The following is a 19202-nucleotide window of genomic DNA, read 5'->3' on the forward strand; positions in this document are numbered from 1 at the left end:
ATTACTTCTAATGGCAAAATTAGGATTCAAAAAATTACAAGTAATGGCCAAAACCGCAATTACTTTTGCACCAACCTAATAGTTGAAGATAGTAGAAGTGCAATATTGGGCCTAGCTTAGCAGACTCTAAAATTTAGACGTTGTAAGTTTATGGCATGTTCTTCTCAGATAAAAGTGTAATGATAGATCTGCCACAAACTGATTTTGATTTGAGGCAACTTACTTAACATCCCAGAGCCTTGTCTTTATTTTATAATGGAAATACGGCTATTGATTTTTAAAAGTCATCCCTCACATCATGAAGATTTAATTTAAAACATTTATGAAATAGAGAACTAAAGTCCTCTTTCTCTAGCCTGGCTGCACACAAAATAACTACTGTTAACTATTAAATACAACTTTTAAAAATTACATAAATCAAGGAGTGAAACTCTTCTTTGCACACTCCGTACTTCGGCCAACAAACAGATGCACGCACGTTCCCCCAAACATATTTCTCTCAGCTGTCTTACTGTTTTTAAACAAAGTCATGCCATATGTTCTGGTGTGCAATTTTCGTTTACTTTTACTTTATATATAAAGAATATTTTTCCACGTCATTACCAGATTACACACTTTTTTCTTTTCATGGCTGTATAAGGTTCTGTTGGTACACCATAATTTATTTAGCCATTGCCTTAATTAATGTACATTAAGTACACCTCCAGTTGTTTGTTTACGTACTTAAAATATGTAGGGATAGCATCCTAGGAAATAGGATTTTTAGATCATGAATATATACATGTAGTATTTTAAGAAATACTAACAAAATTTCCTTCCATAGATTTTAGTTTTTACTTCTACCAGATATGAGAACCTGGTTTTCTATGCCATTATGAGGGCCAGATGTTACCAATCTATTATTCTTTATTCCAATTGCCTTTTTATTTCCTTTGTCCATTTTACTATTAGTATTTTTCTTACTGATTTTTAAAAATACTTTGTATATTAGAGATAATCAAGTATATGCAATATAATCACCCATTATGCTGCAATTTTGCCATAAATGGAATCATTCTATACATGGTAGTTTTATTTTGACCTCATTTATGGATCTCTCTGTTCCTTTTTAAAGGCTTCAAGGTGCCTGGGTTTGCCGTAATTTGTTTAACCTCCTTTTGGCATTCATTTGGTTGTTTTGATTTCTTTTCGTTATTCTAAATAATACTGCAGTGGACATTTTCATACATACATCTCTATATATTTGTCTTTTTATTTTCTTACGATACATTCCTAGAAGTCTAGGTGAAAGATTGTGTACCCTTAAAATGTGACGTGTTCCTAGATTCATTTCTAGGAAAGTTGGACCAGTTCATACTGCCACCAGAAATTTCTGAAATAGGCATTTAAATTTAGGATGTGGAATCTTTGAGCTCTAAGGTCCGCCAGCACTTAAAAGCTTGAAACTAGTACCATGTAGTATATTTTTGTACGTACTCAAACCTGTTGGTTTATTCAAAAGCTACAGTAGCAGAATTTGGGAGATACAAATGTTCTTTCTAAGATTACAGTCTGTATTGTTTTCATCACAAAGAAAGTTAACTCACACCTACAGTCTATAAGTACTCCTGTGTTAATCTGATTTTAAGTTACTGTATATTAATAGCATAAATATGTATCTCTTAGTATATAAGATGCTCTTAAACAAGAATTTCTACTGTATTTATATTCTAAGCAAGCAGAAAGTGTTTTTAGCATATCAGTTCTGCTTTATATTCTTTTATGTTTAATACTTTTTCTTCCCCTTTTCTATAGTATAAAGGATGAAGAGGAGCAGATGTGTCCTATTTGCTTATTGGGCATGCTTGATGAAGAAAGTCTTACAGTGTGTGAAGACGGCTGCAGGAACAAGCTGCACCACCACTGCATGTCAATTTGTATGTGGCTCTTTTTCTCTCTATGCTTATTCAGCACAGTTGCTCTCTGAGCTAACTGTGTTATTTAAGAGTGTAACATGGCTTGAAGGGAGATTGGTGAGAGAATCAAAACAGTATATCTAAGTCCTCTGTGAAGAGTTTTCAGCAAGTGGGAATGTAGGATCTTTAGGAGATGACCTATGTGAGCAAAGAAACGCAATAAAGTGTGACATAGGTGATAATGGAAGAAGTGCATAGAATTAGAAACAGTTTCAATCTGGAAGGTATACATGAAGGGAAGGAGGTGGAAGAAGACCTGGGCAGGCATTACAGAAAGGCTAGCATCAAAGTAAGGTTTGGAAGGACTTTACCTGGTAGTCAAACAGGGCAGAACATTTGGAAAAATAGTAATATTAACATTGGAAAAATAGTAATATTAACTATTAATGTTAATAGTAACATTATCAGAATGAATAAAATAGCATTTGCAAATCAAAATCATTTAACCTGCTGTGTGTACTTGCTTTCAGATAAATGTTTATTTTTGAGGTTCCTTCTATATAAATCCTGTAAACTAATTATAAACAGTTATGAAATATAAATAATGTTAAGCATTTACATTTTTGTAAGATTTTGTTTCTGTAATTTTTCAGGGGCAGAAGAGTGTAGAAGAAATAGAGAACCTTTAATATGTCCCCTTTGTAGATCTAAGTGGAGGTCTCATGATTTCTACAGGTAATAATTTTGAAATAATGATATGTATATGTTTAATTTTTTTTAATTTCTCAAAGTGTGGTTTAAATCTGTTAATTTTTTTAAAGCAAGTTTTGTTATTTTTCATTTTAGCCACGAATTGTCAAGTCCTGTGGATTCCCCTTCTTCCCTCAGAGCTGCACAGCAGCAGACCGTACAGCAGCAGCCTTTGGCTGGATCACAAAGAAGGAATCAAGAGAGCAATTTTAACCTTACTCATTATGGAACTCAGCAAATCCCTCCTGCTTACAAAGATTTAGCTGAGCCATGGATTCAGGTAAGTAGTTCTTTTTCATTTCTCAAAGAAATATTTATAGATCAATTAATGTATTTGTCTCCTTCCCTCAGTTGTTTATAATTTAAAAAATACTTTTGCTTGCCTTCATCATGACCTTTATTCCTTTGGAAATTTTAATGTTACTTTTGGTATTAATACTATACTGCTTGTTATACAGCTTCAACTTCAAAACTTCCTTGTGGTTTCACTTCACGTATCTAGAAACATCTTTTCCTGAACTAACAGATATACAGGGTTATTCAAGGATAGAAGGATAGGAACCAGAACCCTTCAGTGCTAACTTCTCCCAATGTTTAATCCCCATTCCTGCCAAGAATTTTTATCATGTTTCTTATTTGCTGCCATTTAAAATTAATTTCTCCTTTCATATCCTAATGGCATACAATGGGTGCTTAATAATTGCAGAGCAGATGAATAAGAAAAAATATGTGATAGTTACCTTGAGTTCATCATTTTGATTTGTAAGAACAGTTTTCCATCCCTTTACCATCTCTTCTGATTGAATGCTTTTTCATCCTCAGTAAGTAGGGCTTTTTTGTCAGTTGGTTTGTAATGATTTTCTTGGTTGTTGAATGCTTAGTCTATTATTTTTTAAATGTAGGATCTAAAACCAGTCAGGTCTGTACCAGACAATAATGAAGTAAAATAGTTATTTTCAGTAATCTGTTAAATTCTGTTGAATTAAATTTGTGAACAGATGTATTAACACATTGAGCTTATATATCATTAGGATTTGTTTCATTTTTCTTTTGTGACCATTACAGTCCTGCACCTTTGGAATTCTCTTAGCATATTAGCAACCCATTTATGAATCTAATAAAATCTGCAAAAATATTAAACACATATTCTTGTATCTAGTCCATTAATGAAATTTAATGAAATATTAATGAACATAGGTCCTCACCTGCCCTTTCATGACCCATCAAAGAACTCTCAAGTTGATTCTGAGCTGTTAGATTTCATTCTTTCAAGGATATGGTCTAGTTTGTTTTGCCTAAGCTTTAGGTCAGACTAGGCTCTATATTCCTAGCTTTTTATTAAGCATATTAGGTAAGACAATTAAAACATAGGTAGTGGTACACTACTTAACAGTACCAGAAGCTCACTATATTCTAGTTGGTTCATTCTCCCATAATATCCCTTTATAACAAAACACATGTAAATAAGTATGTCATGATCCATTTTTCCAAAAGTTGTGTTTATTCATCTTTAATATTTAGACATTTTTCACATGATGAATTATCTTAGGTATTAAGCTTGCTTTTAGCTAATTGGCCCATAAAGCGTGACGGGAAAGACCCTTCACGCTTTCCTCACTGTAGGGACTCTGGCTTCTGGGGCATGGGATTGACGACGGTAACAGCATGTACTATAACTCTGTGTCTACTGTTTTCCTTTGCTTACTCGAACACAAGCCTTTTTTCTTCAGTTTGATTTGTCCACTCCGTTCGTTTTACAGTCCTACCTGTTTTGTCTAGTTTTTTAAACCTTTTTGTACAGACAAAAACTAATTAAATGTATTTTACTTACTGCTCTTGTCTGTAAGAGAAATACTCTGTATCTCTTGAAACCTTCTCCTGGTGCCTTTTTTGATCTCTTTTTTTTCTTTTCTTAATCTTGCTCCAGTTTTTCTCTTTAAACTACCTTAATATGAATACAGAGTTGAGGTTTTCCCTTTTTTTTGGTGTTTTGGTAAGCATGGGGGACAATAGAGGCATAGAATGTATGTATAGCCATCTAATGACTTAATGGAGTTTATTATTAATTTTACCTGAACTAATAAATATTAATGACTTTGGATAATTACCAGTTAAACCTGAGTATAAAATTCTTCCTTATGATGTTTAAGTGGCTGGATATATTTGAAGTTGTGAAGGATGGTGAAGATTTAAGAAATGCCCAGTTTTTATGTAGTAATCAAAAATGATGCTAAACTCAAAATACTCTGGGTCCATAAGCTTTTCTTTACATTGAATTCATTGTGTGTGTTTGATCCAGGTATTTGGAATGGAACTCGTTGGCTGCTTATTTTCTAGAAACTGGAATGTGAGAGAGATGGCCCTCAGGCGTCTTTCCCATGATGTCAGTGGGGCCCTGCTGTTGGCAAATGGGGAGAGCACTGGAAATTCCGGGGGCAGCAGTGGAAGCAGCCCGAGTGGGGGAGCTGCCAGTGGATCTTCCCAGACGAGTATCTCAGGAGATGTGGTGGAGGCATGCTGCAACGTTTTGTCAATGGTCTGTGCTGACCCTGTCTACAAAGTGTACGTTGCTGCTTTAGTAAGTAGCTTTATTCCATAATCATATCATTATGGGTTTGGGGTTTTTTGATGATTCGTAGTGTTTTTAAGATACAATAAAGCTACTTTACCTAATTTTGGAAAATCCAAATTTTATTTTTGTTCCATAATTCCAGGAAATTACAATTTTTCTTTTATTCTGTTTATTTGAATTTTACTGGTTTTATGATGTATGTCCAAGGTTTCTTATATGCTATTTCACTGTTTAGTTTCATTGTTTTAAAGACTTTCCAGGGGTATCCGAGGGAGAGAATACAGTTATGGTTTCTTAGTTTCTGTTTCTGGTTGGGACAGTAAAGCTCCTTCGTCATCCTCCTTTTCCGCTTATCCCTAGAGACAGACTAAACACCATGGCTTCAGACTGCTAAAGCCTAAAACAAATCAAAACAGAACAACAACAAATAGGACAAGCTAGACAAGCTTGCTAATTTTTAAAGACTTTTTTAGTATCTTGCTGTTCATATCTTTATGTTTTTCTGAGCAGATACCTTATACATGACCAAATTAAAAATGCTTTTGGGGATGGCAAAGTCATCAGTGTTACTCTCCTGATTTTTAAAAAAATTTATCAGATATTAAGGAAGATATGTTTTTAATAAACATTTTGATTTTTAATAAAACACTGTCATGTGGAGATTCAAAAGCCTTTTCAAAGAAAAGGGTTCCATGACATAGATCATTGAATTGCTTTTTCAGTTTAACTTGTTAAAAGTTCTTTCATGAGTGGAATAGAGTGACAAGGAGGTAATTTAGGAGTATCTGTCTCTTTAGAATAGGGTTTCTCAACCTCAGTACTATTAACATTTGTTAGATAATTATTTGTTGCAGGGTGGGGGGAGAGCCAGGAATGTTGTCCTGTGTGTACTGTGGCAACATCCCTAGCCTCTACCCATTAGATACCAGGAGCAAACCCACCCCCACCCAGTCATGCCCACAGTCATGACAACCAAGAATGTCTCCAGGCATTGCCAAATGTCTCCAGGGATCAAAACTGCCCCCAATTCAGAACCACTACTTTAATTCTTATCTGGTCTGTTTTTAAAATTCATGAGTAGTCTGTAGGCTTCCCCGGAACCTCAGTCTTTTTCTAATCCATCCTCTAACGATTGGGCCTAATGAATCTTCTTGACAGGTAATACAGCATGACAGTTATGAACAGGGGTTTGGAGTCACAATTGAGTGATCTCATAATTTATCATCCCAGCCACAGTGCTTGCATAATGTGCTGGTTAAAGTTGGACTAGCCTAGGCAATCTGAACACATGATCAAGATCATAGAGACAGACCTGGATTCAAATTCTGGTTCTCCCTTTTGCTAGCATGGTGACTTTACGAAGGTTACTTAACCTCTCTTAAATAAACTTCAGTTTTCTCACCCATAAAATAATGAAAATACCTCTTAGATTTGAAATTAGATTATGTAGAAACTTTCAACTGTATGCCTGGCACATTGTAAGAACATGAATAGTTATCATTATTTCTTAAACACAAGTTTGATTATCCCCCAACTTGTTTAGAAACCTTTAGAGGTTTCTGTTTCTTCAACGACATTCCTAAAGCATATTCTGTGGAAGTTTGGCAGGGTTGTGAAAACCTGAAGAAAGAATCCTGTATTCAGTTAAGATTGGTGAACACTGGATTACACAAGGATAACTAGGTCTGTTGACTGAAAGACTTCTAGGATCCTTCAGTAAGCTAGTGTACATTGTGAACCTAAAGGATCAAAGGGTAGAATGCATTGTTTCCCAGAGTTATTTTGCTACAGCCTGTTTCTTCACGTAGCATCTGGAGGGACCAGCATACTGTAGAATAAAGACCAGTTGGCCCAACATTTTGCCACTTTCTTACCATTTTCCAACACAAACCTTCAGGCATACTTGACTAAATAAAATCCTCTTTTTGCCAGTTCCTTTTCTGCAAAGCCTTTGCCGTGTTACTCTTTTTGTGCGCAGTGTAACTGCCTTACTGTCATGGTTGTTTCTTCTTAAGTTAAGACTGTTTCCCAACTAGCTTATGGGTTCTTAGAGCACAAAGATTGTATAAAGGATACCAGGCTCCATGAAGGCAGAAATGGCTTCTGCTCTTAAAGCTCACCCTTTCCCTTTCCCTTATGTCCCCTTCCTCTTGTCTCTTCCTTTTTTTCTTCTCCCTCCCTCTCCATGTATAATTTTTTTTTTTTTTTGCTGAACCATTTGAGAGTTTTTTGCAGGCATCATGACACTTTCTCCTCAAATACTTAAATATGTGTCTCTTAAAACCAAATACATAATTCCATTTGTTCTTCCATATACAGTCAGCACATTAACATTAATCACAATACTGTTTTGTACTATAAAGTTTATACTGAAATCTCTCCCGTTGCCCAACAGTGCCCTTCATAGCTAAACTGCAGACTTTATTCAGATTTTACCAGCTTTCCTGCTGTTGTCTTTTTTCTGTCCCAGGATCCAATCCAGGATCCCACAGTGCATTTAGTCACCATGTCCCCTTAATGTCTTCTCACCCATGACAGTTCCTCACCCTTTCCTAGTTTTTAATGACCTCGACAGATACTTTCAAAGTATACTGGCCAGTTATTTTGTAGAATGTCCCTCAATTTGGGTTTCTCTGATGTTTTCTCATGATTAGATGGAAGTTACATATTTTTCACAAGAATGCCACAGAGGTGATAGGCCTTTCTCATTGCATCATGTCAGTGGGTACATATGTCCATGGCTTTTATTATTGGTGATGCTGTCAGTTAAGGTAATATCTACCAAGTTTCCCTGCTGTAAAATTAATATTCATAGATATCTTGTGAGAGTTACTTTGAGATTATGCAAATATCCTATTTCACCTCAAAATTTTGTCCACTGATTTTAAAAACATTTGTGGATCTTGCCTATAGCAGTTATTACTACACCATTAAAAATGGTGCTCTCATGGGCACAGGGAGGGGAGCATCACACACCAGGACCTGTCAGGGGTCAGGGGCTAGGGGCGGGATAGCATTACAAGAAATACCTAATGTAGATGATGGGATGATAGATGCAGCAAACTACCATGGCATGTGTATACCTATATAACAAACCTGCACGTTCTGCACATGTGCCCCAGAACTTAAAGTATATTTTTTTTAAAAAATGGTGTTCTAATGGTGATTTTCTGTTTTCCTCATTCCCTCTACATTAATTGGAATTACTCTATAAAGTAGAGCTTCTCCGTTTATGTACCTACTCAATTTTTAATTTATATCAGCGTAGGCTCCTGGGTATTCCTTTTGTTCTATGGGTTGCAACCCAGTACTGCCATCATTTGTTTTGTTGCTCTGATTATTCCAGCGTTGACCATTGAGAGCCCTTTCAGGTTGGCTCCTGTTCTTTTTCTTTTTAAAAATAATTTTTTTTAACTTTACGTCTTGAAATGAATTCAGACTTCTAAAAATTGCAGAGAAAAGAGTTCAGAAAATTCCTTTCTACCCCATTCATTTATTTTGTTAGTTGTTTGTATCATTACAGACGCATGGGATTCTTACTTTATTCTATGGGTTATAATCTATTCCTATCTTATTTTGTTGCTCATATTGTCTCAAATTAGGCCATTATCTCTGATGCTTTTTAAGTGTACATAAACTGACCTTCAGATTTTTTTCCTCAGAAAACATTGAGAGCCATGCTGGTATATACTCCTTGTCACAGTTTAGCGGAAAGAATCAAACTTCAGAGACTTCTCCGGCCAGTTGTAGACACCATCCTAGTCAAATGTGCAGATGCCAATAGGTAAGGCTTCATTGATGAACCACTTCAAACCCTCTTGTCTTAAAAGTGCCTCGCAGCAAGCCTCACACCTAGTGAATATCTGATACATTTTATTAAATGACTCTTTGAACATTGTCTTTTAATGTGAGATTTAAAATGGAAACTCAGTACTTGAAGCTCTTAAGGACTGGGGGAAAGAACTACTGGCAAGTAAAAGCCAGGCAAACAAACTGCATGGATCTCCACATTATTGTATTGTGATTTATTCTCTTAAATAACATTCATAATCTGAAGTACAGTTGGTAAGAACTGTAGTTGACATTTATATCCATAAGGTATAATCTCATGGGTTACACAGGATAGGAACCAGTAAGATCATTACACCTGTATATGCCTTATTATCAGGATAAAAAATTAACAAATCCATCTCATTATTTTCAGTGTAATGGAATTTTACTCTAATTATGACAGTTTTAGTCAAAAAAATTTTAGATTTTATATATTCCTGCAATATCCTTGAAAATTGACAGGGAACAAGAATAACCCTGACTGGAAAGAAAAATATGAAGTAGAGAATTGAGGTGCAGTGACAGTAAAGATGAGTACAAGCCATGCTTTTTTCAGACCAGTAGTTCTCTTTTATTTTCCCCTTCCATAAAAGAGGAGGGAAAATTTTCATTTAATAATCACAGCTACTGTGATCAGTTATTTGGTAGTTCCTATTTCTTTCTATCCCAGCAGATCTTGGTTAGCAGCAAGTGTTGAATCTCCCTTGTGTTGCCTCTTCCATTTCACCCATTTAGAGCTCTCTCAGTACCACTTTTCTCTTCCTCTGCATGTCATAATGACTGTTTGCACAGGGTCTCAAAAATTAGATACCTACCTTCAACGAATTTCTCATCTCATGAAGTCTGTCTTTTGCCTCTGTCGTTTTCTCTATAGATTGAAAATACTGGATGTTTTCTTGTTTCTTAGAGAAAACATTGTATATCTGTAAAATATGCAAATTTTAAAATTTGCAAAATGCATAGGAAAAGTGTCATTTTTTAGTATTAGAATAGGTATATTTCCGAGACTTCAGTGTTCTCATGGTATTTGTTGTGCTGCTCGCTTTTTGAAACTTTAAAGTTAGGTTGTTTACCTGGTCACCTGAATGACTGAACGTAAGAAATACTGTAGAGAGATTTTATAATATTCAGACCTCATTCTGCCTATGTAAGGAAATGGAGGGTTTTTGGATGGGAAGGTTTTGTTTTTAATTCAAGAGCTTCTTAGTAAAAGTTCAGAAATCAAAATGTCAAGGTCTTTGTTACTTCTTTTAACAAAATGTAAGACTTTTATCTAATTTGGTATTTAAATCAATACTAAGAGCCATTGTTGAAGATTCTGTGCTTAACGTAGAGGATATGTTAAATTTACAAAATTAGACCTAATAAATGAGTATTACTATTTATGGTGACATTGTTCATGTGATTTTAGTGGTGGAAAAGTAAACACTCCTGAAAACATCATTTCTCCACTTTTTCACAAGGCCTTGCATTATGCCTCTAATATTGTATAGTATTTTAGCCAAGATCCAGGATTGATGTTGCTTTTCCTTTGCTTTTTAGCCGCACAAGTCAGCTGTCCATATCAACACTGTTGGAACTGTGCAAAGGCCAAGCAGGAGAGTTGGCAGTTGGCAGAGAAATACTTAAAGCTGGTAATAACTTTTCACTTAAAATGAATATAGCATGTTTTATCATGTTCCTCAGCAGCCTTGTCTAATCTCATAATCTCTCATGAGGCAGTTTACAGGATTTTGAAGTAATTTTATAAATTGATTAGATTAGAAATGTGAATTAATCTGAGAGAGAAATTCTTGAAAATAGTTCAGAATATTTTTGTTGGCCTTATACCATTTAATCATGTCTTGTTTTAGATTTTAATATCACTATTTTTTAATCACTTATTTTTACTTTCCTTTTTGTAGGATCCATTGGTATTGGTGGTGTTGATTATGTCTTAAATTGTATTCTTGGAAACCAAACTGAATCAAACAATTGGCAAGAACTTCTTGGCCGCCTTTGTCTTATAGATAGACTGTTGTTGGAATTTCCTGCTGAATTTTACCCTCATATTGTCAGTACTGATGTTTCACAAGCTGAGCCTGTTGAAATCAGGTGATTTTTCTTCTGAAAATATATAACATGTATCTTTCTGCCCTCCCTACACCCTCCTCAAGAATGACACATTTTAGATTTATGAAAGACTCAGAAAATACAGAGCATAAATAGGTTGCTGATACCTTAATATTTGATTGACATATGAAAACCCAAAGTCTAGGATGTTTAATTTAAAATTTATAGATACTTTATGCTGAAATGGTTTTTGAAGTATACATGCTGTAAATTACTACCATTTTTTAAGTTTCCATGTGTTTTTCGGTAATTGGAACTTATTATTGTAATGAATGTTTTTTCTTTCAGGTATAAGAAGCTGCTGTCCCTCTTAACCTTTGCTTTGCAGTCCATTGATAATTCCCACTCAATGGTTGGCAAACTTTCCAGAAGGATCTACTTGAGTTCTGCAAGAATGGTTACTACAGTGCCCCATGTGTTTTCAAAACTGTTAGAAATGCTGAGTGTTTCCAGTTCCACTCACTTCACCAGGATGCGTCGCCGTTTGATGGCTATTGCAGATGAGGTGGAAATTGCTGAAGCCATCCAGTTGGGCGTAGAAGACACTTTGGATGGTCAACAGGACAGCTTTTTGCAGGCATCTGTTCCCAGTGACTATCCGGAAACCACAGAGAAGAGTTCCCCTGAGTGCACAATCCATTTAGAGAAAACTGGAAAAGGATTATGTGCTACAAAATTGAGTGCCAGTTCAGAGGACATTTCTGAGAGACTGGCCAGCATTTCAGTAGGACCTTCTAGTTCAACAACAACAGAGCAACCAAAGCCAATGGTTCAAACAAAAGGCAGGCCCCATAGTCAGTGTTTGAACTCCTCTCCTTTATCTCATCATTCCCAATTAATGTTTCCAGCCTTGTCAAGCCCTTCTTCTTCGGCCCCATCTGTACCAGCTGGCACTGCAACAGATGTCTCTAAGCATAGACTTCAGGGATTCGTTCCCTGCAAAATACCTTCTGCATCTCCTCAAACACAGCGCAAGTTTTCTCTACAATTCCACAGAAACTGTCCTGAAAACAGAGACTCAGATAAACTTTCCCCAGTCTTTACTCAGTCAAGACCGTTGCCCTCCAGTAATATACACAGGCCAAAGCCATCTCGACCTACCCCAGGTAATACAAGTAAACAGGGAGATCCCTCAAAAAATAGCATGACACTTGATCTGAACAGTAGTTCCAAATGTGATGACAACTTTGGCTGTAGCAGCAGTAGTAGTAATGCTGTTATACCCAGTGATGAGACGGTGTTCACCCCAGTAGAGGAGAAATGCAGATTAGATGTCAATACAGAGCTCAACTCCAGTATTGAGGACCTTCTTGAAGCATCTATGCCTTCAAGTGATACAACAGTCACTTTCAAGTCAGAAGTTGCTGTCCTCTCTCCTGAAAAGGCTGAAAATGATGATACCTACAAAGATGATGTGAATCATAATCAAAAGTGCAAAGAAAAGATGGAAGCTGAAGAAGAAGAAGCTTTAGCAATTGCCATGGCAATGTCAGCGTCTCAGGATGCCCTCCCCATAGTTCCTCAGCTGCAGGTTGAAAATGGAGAAGATATCATCATTATTCAACAGGATGTAAGTATAGATTCTTTAAGAGGTTAGAAAACTTCCTTGGGGCTAGGCAGTGACTCATACCTGTAATTCCAGCACTTTGGGAGGCTGAGGCCGAAGGATTGCTTGAGCACAGGAGTTCGAAACCAGCCTGGTCAACAAAGCAAGACCCTGTCTCTACAAAAAATTAGCCAGGCGTGATAGTGCACACCTGGGGTCCCAGCTACTCAGGAGGCTGTGGTGGGGAGGGTCACTTGAACCTGGAAGTTTGAGGCTGCAGTGAGCTGTGATTACACCATTGCACTCTAGCCTGAATAACAGAGCAAGACACTGTCTCACAGAGAGCTTCCTTGGACCATACGAAAATAAACCTAATTCAGAAATGCTGCTTCTAACATTTAGAAGCAGATTTTTCCACATAAAATTATTACTTATACAACAATAATGTTTGTACTGTTTAAACAGCAATAATTCTTGTCTGTGGGCATTTCTGGTTAATTCTATAATGGTGATCACTTTTGCATTTGATGTTAGTCACAAATACCTTCCATTCAGAGGTCACATTTATAGGTGGTTTGGGAAGCCAGACTGAACAAGAATAATATCTTGCCGACTAATTTCACAAAATCTTACTCCTTTAACAGTAAAAAGATTGCTTTCATTTAATATGTAGACACCAGAGACTCTACCGGGACATACCAAAGCAAAACAACCGTATAGAGAAGATACTGAATGGCTGAAAGGTCAACAGATAGGCCTTGGAGCATTTTCTTCTTGTTATCAGGCTCAAGATGTGGGAACTGGAACTTTAATGGCTGTTAAACAGGTAAATATCTAGTGAGCATATAAATGAAATGATTCAAATCACAAAATGAAGCATGTTCAGTAAAAAGAATAAAGGATATGTCCACGTTTGTACTTTAGCTCTTTAAACTTTGAGAAACTTAGATTTCAAAGTAGATGTTTCCAAAGCACCAGAAATATCATGAATTCTGTTATTATTAAAAGTTGAGGCTGCACGTGGTGGCTCATGCCTGTAATCCCAGCACTTTGGGAGGCTAAGGTGGTTGGATCATTTGAGGTTAGGAGTTCGAGACCAGCCTGGCCAGTGTGGTGAAACCCTGCCTCTACTAAAAATACAAAAATTGGCCAGGCATGGTGGTAGGCACCTGTAGTCCCAGCTACTCAGGAGGCTGAGACAGAAGAATTGCTTGAACCCAGGAGGTAGAGGTTGCAGTGAGCCGAGATCGCACCATTGTACTTCAGCCTGAGCGACAGAGCAAGACTGTCTCAAAAAAAATAAAAGTTGAAGTATGATTATCATAAGACTACAATATCAAGATGGGCCTTACAAAGGTTTTTTTGGTTTTGCTTTTTGTAGGTAGTAGAGGTGTGGTTTTCAAGTACTTTCAACAGTGTACTGGTGCAGTGCCATCTTGGAGTTTCAGTGGTTTTACTTTTTATAATGAGTATACTTAGGATACGAAAATTATTAAACTTTCATTTTTAAATCATGTTGATTATTTTCCCATATTTGGACTTTTCTCATTTTTACTCTGAGACTATTGGAATATTGACTATATCCGGATATTTTTGTCATTTCTGATGTTCACTGCTGCTTACGCTAGATTCTTAGTGTTTAAAAGAGTTTGACTTGGGTTTTTTTAAAGTACATTGCATCCATGAACATAAATGCCATCTGTTGCTAATATATATGCTGGTTTGCATTTGTTCGTTTTAGATCAGATTGCTAGAGAAAATATGCAAAACTCTGTGAACATGTTTATTTGAAACAGGTGACTTATGTCAGAAACACATCATCTGAGCAAGAAGAAGTAGTAGAAGCATTAAGAGAAGAGATAAGAATGATGAGCCATCTGAATCATCCAAACATCATTAGGATGTTGGGAGCCACGTGTGAGAAGAGCAATTACAATCTCTTCATTGAATGGATGGCAGGTATGTTAATGTTTTAAATTACAAATAGTAGTACATGGATTTAACTTTCTGTGATTAAATTTAGGAAAAACCGGTTTAATTAAAATTTATTTTTATCAAATAGTTTGGGTTTCTAAAACCAAATCACCCGAATATATTAGTATGAACCACAGATACTTCATTTTGTATTTCATTGAATATAAATGAAATATTGACTATCTCTACCTTTTAAACTTTTCCAGTGTGTTTTTCAATGATTGTGTAGCATTGTTGTTTTTAATACTTGATATGTATAAGATCTGTATATTTCCAGGTATCCATGATAAACTGGACAGATGAGGAGGTGTTTTAACATAACAATATAAAAACAAAATTAACATATAACTTGAAAACTTACTACAAGTAAACTAGCACTGAAGCATAAAGTTGAACCTTGTCATCTGCTGAAATAAATGAAGACTGAGTTTTATTTTGTATTATACAATGTATACAATAAAATTAATGACCTGATGTGATGAACGGGTTAAGTGTTTGGTTTAACTTCTTAGATTTGCGTGTGTATTTAAGAGTGCATTTCTATTTACCAATCAGTTCTTAAGTGCATTATGTGTTGTTGGTCTTAATAAAGATTTACGCTACAGTAGATAGGTTGACTACTATAAACACTTTTAAAAGCAGCTAAACTTGAGACATGTTCCAGGACAGAGCTAGTAAATGGTAGGATATGAAGCCTAACTCTGGGTCTTCTGTTCCTCCTCCCATTCATTTCACCTTTTACTAAATAATTGTTAACATTGTTTACTTTAGTCATTAATAAAGTTGTTTTGTGTTATTTTGAGAAGACAGAGAAGTGAATTGTACATTTCAGAAATAGTTTCATCCAAAATGGTTAACTTTTACAGCTTTCTGAAATCTTGACCCTCCAATAAACTGGTTCCCTGTGGGTTCCATGAAAGTGTCTCCTAATTAGTAGTTTTTGAGATGATACAGGAATATGTTAGTTTTGAAATGTTTTTCTTCTATTTCATACGTGAATGTGAGTTCATGCAGTGAAAACCTTAGAAATCAAAGTGTAATAAATACTTTTAATTCCATCTTTAAGTTTATGATAATTATTTCTATTGTCTTATAGGGGGATCTGTGGCTCATTTGCTGAGTAAATATGGAGCTTTCAAAGAATCAGTAGTTATTAACTACACTGAACAATTACTTCGTGGCCTTTCGTATCTCCATGAAAACCAAATCATTCACAGAGATGTCAAAGGTAGGAATTCTTTTAATTATTATCTAGTGACAATAAAAAAAATTAATGTAATTTTAAAATTCGGGGCTAGGCGCAGTGGCTCACACCTGTAATCCCAGTACTTTGGGAGGTGAAGGCAGGTGGATCACTTGAGGTCAGGAGTTCGAGACCAGCCTGGCCAACATGGTGAAACCCCATCTCTACTAAAAATACAAAAATTAACAGGGTGAGGTGGCGCATGCCTGGAATCCTGGCTATTTGGGAGGCTGAGACAGGAGAGTCGCTTGAACCCAGAAGGCAGAGGTTGCAGTGAGCCAAAATCACACCACTGCACTCCAGCCTGGGTGACAGAGCGAGACTCTGTCTCAAAGAAGGAAAAAAAAATGAACCTTTGTTGATGGTTTCTAACTATGGGATTTTTTTCTTCTGAGTGATTCAGAATATTAGAACCGAAAGAAGTCTTAGGGGTCATTTAATCTGCCTTCCTCATTTAATAGAAAAATATATTGAATACAAGAGAGGCTGTGCCTTTTCTACAGTTTTATTGCTAGTTAATGGCAGAAAGTATACAATACATGTCTCCAGATTCCCTGTCTTGGCCTCATGATACACAGGCTCCCAGAAAGTTCCTTTACCTGGTTTTATTTAGAATAATGGGATATTGGGATATCATAAACTTCTTTTAAGAAAAATTCCTTCAAATCTTTTGTGGTTCCTGTTCTTTTTTTTTTTTTTTTTTTTTTTTTTTGAGACAGGGTCTCTGTCGCTCAGGCTGGAGTGTAGTGTTGCAAATTTGGCACACTGCAACCTTTGTTTCCTGGACTCAAGTGATCCTCCCACCTCAGCCTCCCAAGTAGCTGGGACAACAGGTGTGCGCCACCATGCCTGGCTAATTTTTTATATTTTTTGTAGGGATGGAGTTTTGCCATGTTGCCCCCAGGCTGGTCTTGAACTCCTGGGCTCAAGCGATGCGCTTGCGTCAGCCTCCCACAGTGCTGAGATTACAGGCATGATCCACCGTGCCTGGCCTCAGTTTATTTTTCTCAAGAGCAAATTTGGTTTTCTGTCATCATTCTTTTTAGCTAGTATTTGACATAATGTATTGAAGTAATTTTATAACTTTTTAAATTAAGCTCTAATTATGAATTTAGCACATATACTTTGAATTGGTCTAGATCAGTATGTTTCAACAAAATTGTCTTCAAATGTAAATTAGGCTAAAATGTGAATTTTGGAAAAAGATTTTGTTGGAAAGCATATTAAAGGTTTTCAACACTTATTCTTTCAAGTTTCACTAAATCGCCTTTTTGATCTCCTTGTGCTTTATAATATTTGTTTTTCAGACTTTGCTTTCAAGGTTTTAGATTTTCCTTATGCTAGAGAGAGCTGTGTGCCTTTAGCAAGAATGAAGTGAAAGGAAAAGAGAATAACTGTCTGAACCTCTGAAATGTTCACTTCTTTCTTTTGTAGTTGTCCTATTTCATTAGTATTTTTACTGGGTTTTTAATCTGTCCTTATTTTTGTTTTTTTAACGTACAAGGTCATTTGCTGTGTTTGTTGACAGGTGCCAATTTGCTAATTGACAGCACTGGTCAGAGACTAAGAATTGCAGATTTTGGAGCTGCAGCCAGGTTGGCATCAAAAGGAACTGGTGCAGGAGAGTTTCAGGGACAATTACTGGGGACAATTGCATTTATGGCACCTGAGGTGAGAAGCATCTTTGAGTGTGATGAAAGAAAATATTTTTGAGTTCTCTGTAACAGCATTATACTAAACCATCTTGCAGTGGTATCTAGTACGTACTTACCAATTAGAAGTCCATGGCCCTTAAAATACGGTTTTAATAGTATCTTTCATTGAGACCCTTCTTCCCAACCTTTCTGTCTTTGCCTTGACACGATTCAAAAAATAGGTTCTAATAGATTTGCTTAAGGGCTGTTACTAATAAAGAATTTTGGGGTGATTTATAGCAGTTGTTTTGTAGTAAACTCAAAGTGCACATAACAAATTTTTAAAAATATTCCCTCTCTATTCTAAAAGGAGATGAGCATACAGAGGCAGGTTCTGTCAGTAGTGGAAGGAGTTTAAGCATTGTTCTTCTGATTCAGCCTCTTCTGTCGTGTTCATAATTCTTCATGTTCATATGTAGTAATGTTTGTTGTCCTCTTGCCACTTAGTTTGCTAAGAGCAAAATTCTGTGATGTGACTCTGCTTCAGAATCTCACAATTCTCCAAAATATTTTTGTATACCTGGAAAATTAAGCTATTAATGAAATAAATTAGATTTAGGTAGTCCACATAATTGCTGTTTGTACCAGTTTTCTCCCTAAGGTAAGAAAGTAGAATCTATAACTACAAATTGGCCTTCTCTTTTTTCAAATGAGTCATATTTCCAAATTAACTCTGATTTATTTTAGGTACTAAGAGGTCAACAGTATGGAAGGAGCTGTGATGTATGGAGTGTTGGCTGTGCTATTATAGAAATGGCTTGTGCAAAACCACCATGGAATGCAGAAAAACACTCCAATCATCTTGCTTTGATATTTAAGGTAATTGTGAGATAAAAATTACTTCTTGGTGCTAAAAGGAGTACAGCAGAATTTGGCAGGAGGCAAATTTTGATGGGTTCTCCCTAACAATCTAGCATGAAGGTAAATAAATAAATTGTATATTTATTCAGAGAGGATTTGATACACAATTTTTTTTACTTTAAGATGATGTAAAAGCAATACAAATTAAGTAAAAACCATACTTTGAATTTTGATTTTTTTCTGAGCTAGCAATATGTGGTACGATATAATCTGATGATGCCAGGCAGTGGCAGCGAGTCACAGCTCCCAGTCAGCCACACAGTCACGAGAGTAAACAACCAATACTCCATAGTGGACTGTGTTGTCAGATGATTTTGCTGAAGAGTAGGCTAATATAGGTATTACAAGCACATTCAAGGTGGACCAGACTAAGCTACAGTGTTTGGTGGGTTAGGTGTATTAACTGCATTTTTCAGCTTACAATATCATCAACTTAAAAGGGTTTATCATGACATAACCTCAGCGTAAGTCGAAGAGCATCTGTGTATATTTCCAGTAGTTGGTATTGTCAGTGGTGTTGTCAATGTTAGTGACATATATAGTCACTTCTTGTTATTTGAGGTAGTTATGCTCTGTTAAGTTGCTACAAATATTGAATTAGCAAATAGTAAAATACTGCTCCTAGAAGAAATTAGAAGAAATATGTACTGCATTTATATATATGTGTATCTATATCCATCCATCACTTTTAAAACGTGAAATTCCTCATGCATTTTACATAATT

At 36.0% G+C, this 19202-nt stretch overlaps 1 protein-coding gene across 3 annotated transcripts in view; it reads left to right on the forward strand.

Moving 5' to 3' along the window:
* MAP3K1 (mitogen-activated protein kinase kinase kinase 1) overlaps window positions 1–19202 on the forward strand; it is a 77084-nt gene that overhangs the window by 52469 nt on the left and 5413 nt on the right. For 2 of the 3 annotated variants that reach the window (XM_002804368.4, XM_078004742.1), the window contains exons 7-19: window positions 1795–1916; window positions 2549–2630; window positions 2742–2925; window positions 4945–5223; window positions 8880–9001; window positions 10591–10682; window positions 10953–11142; window positions 11449–12730; window positions 13380–13532; window positions 14503–14665; window positions 15777–15908; window positions 17452–17594; window positions 18305–18436. In XM_002804368.4, the coding sequence (XP_002804414.3) occupies window positions 1795–1916; window positions 2549–2630; window positions 2742–2925; window positions 4945–5223; window positions 8880–9001; window positions 10591–10682; window positions 10953–11142; window positions 11449–12730; window positions 13380–13532; window positions 14503–14665; window positions 15777–15908; window positions 17452–17594; window positions 18305–18436 (3076 nt within the window). Of the gene's footprint in view, window positions 1–1794; window positions 1917–2548; window positions 2631–2741; window positions 2926–4944; window positions 5224–8879; window positions 9002–10590; window positions 10683–10952; window positions 11143–11448; window positions 12731–13350; window positions 13533–14502; window positions 14666–15776; window positions 15909–17451; window positions 17595–18304; window positions 18437–19202 lie in introns of those variants that run through there. The other variant, XR_013418347.1, reaches the window with a different exon arrangement.

Source organism: Macaca mulatta, chromosome 6 (assembly GCF_049350105.2).
Source record: "Macaca mulatta isolate MMU2019108-1 chromosome 6, T2T-MMU8v2.0, whole genome shotgun sequence".
NCBI lineage: Eukaryota > Metazoa > Chordata > Mammalia > Primates > Cercopithecidae > Macaca > Macaca mulatta.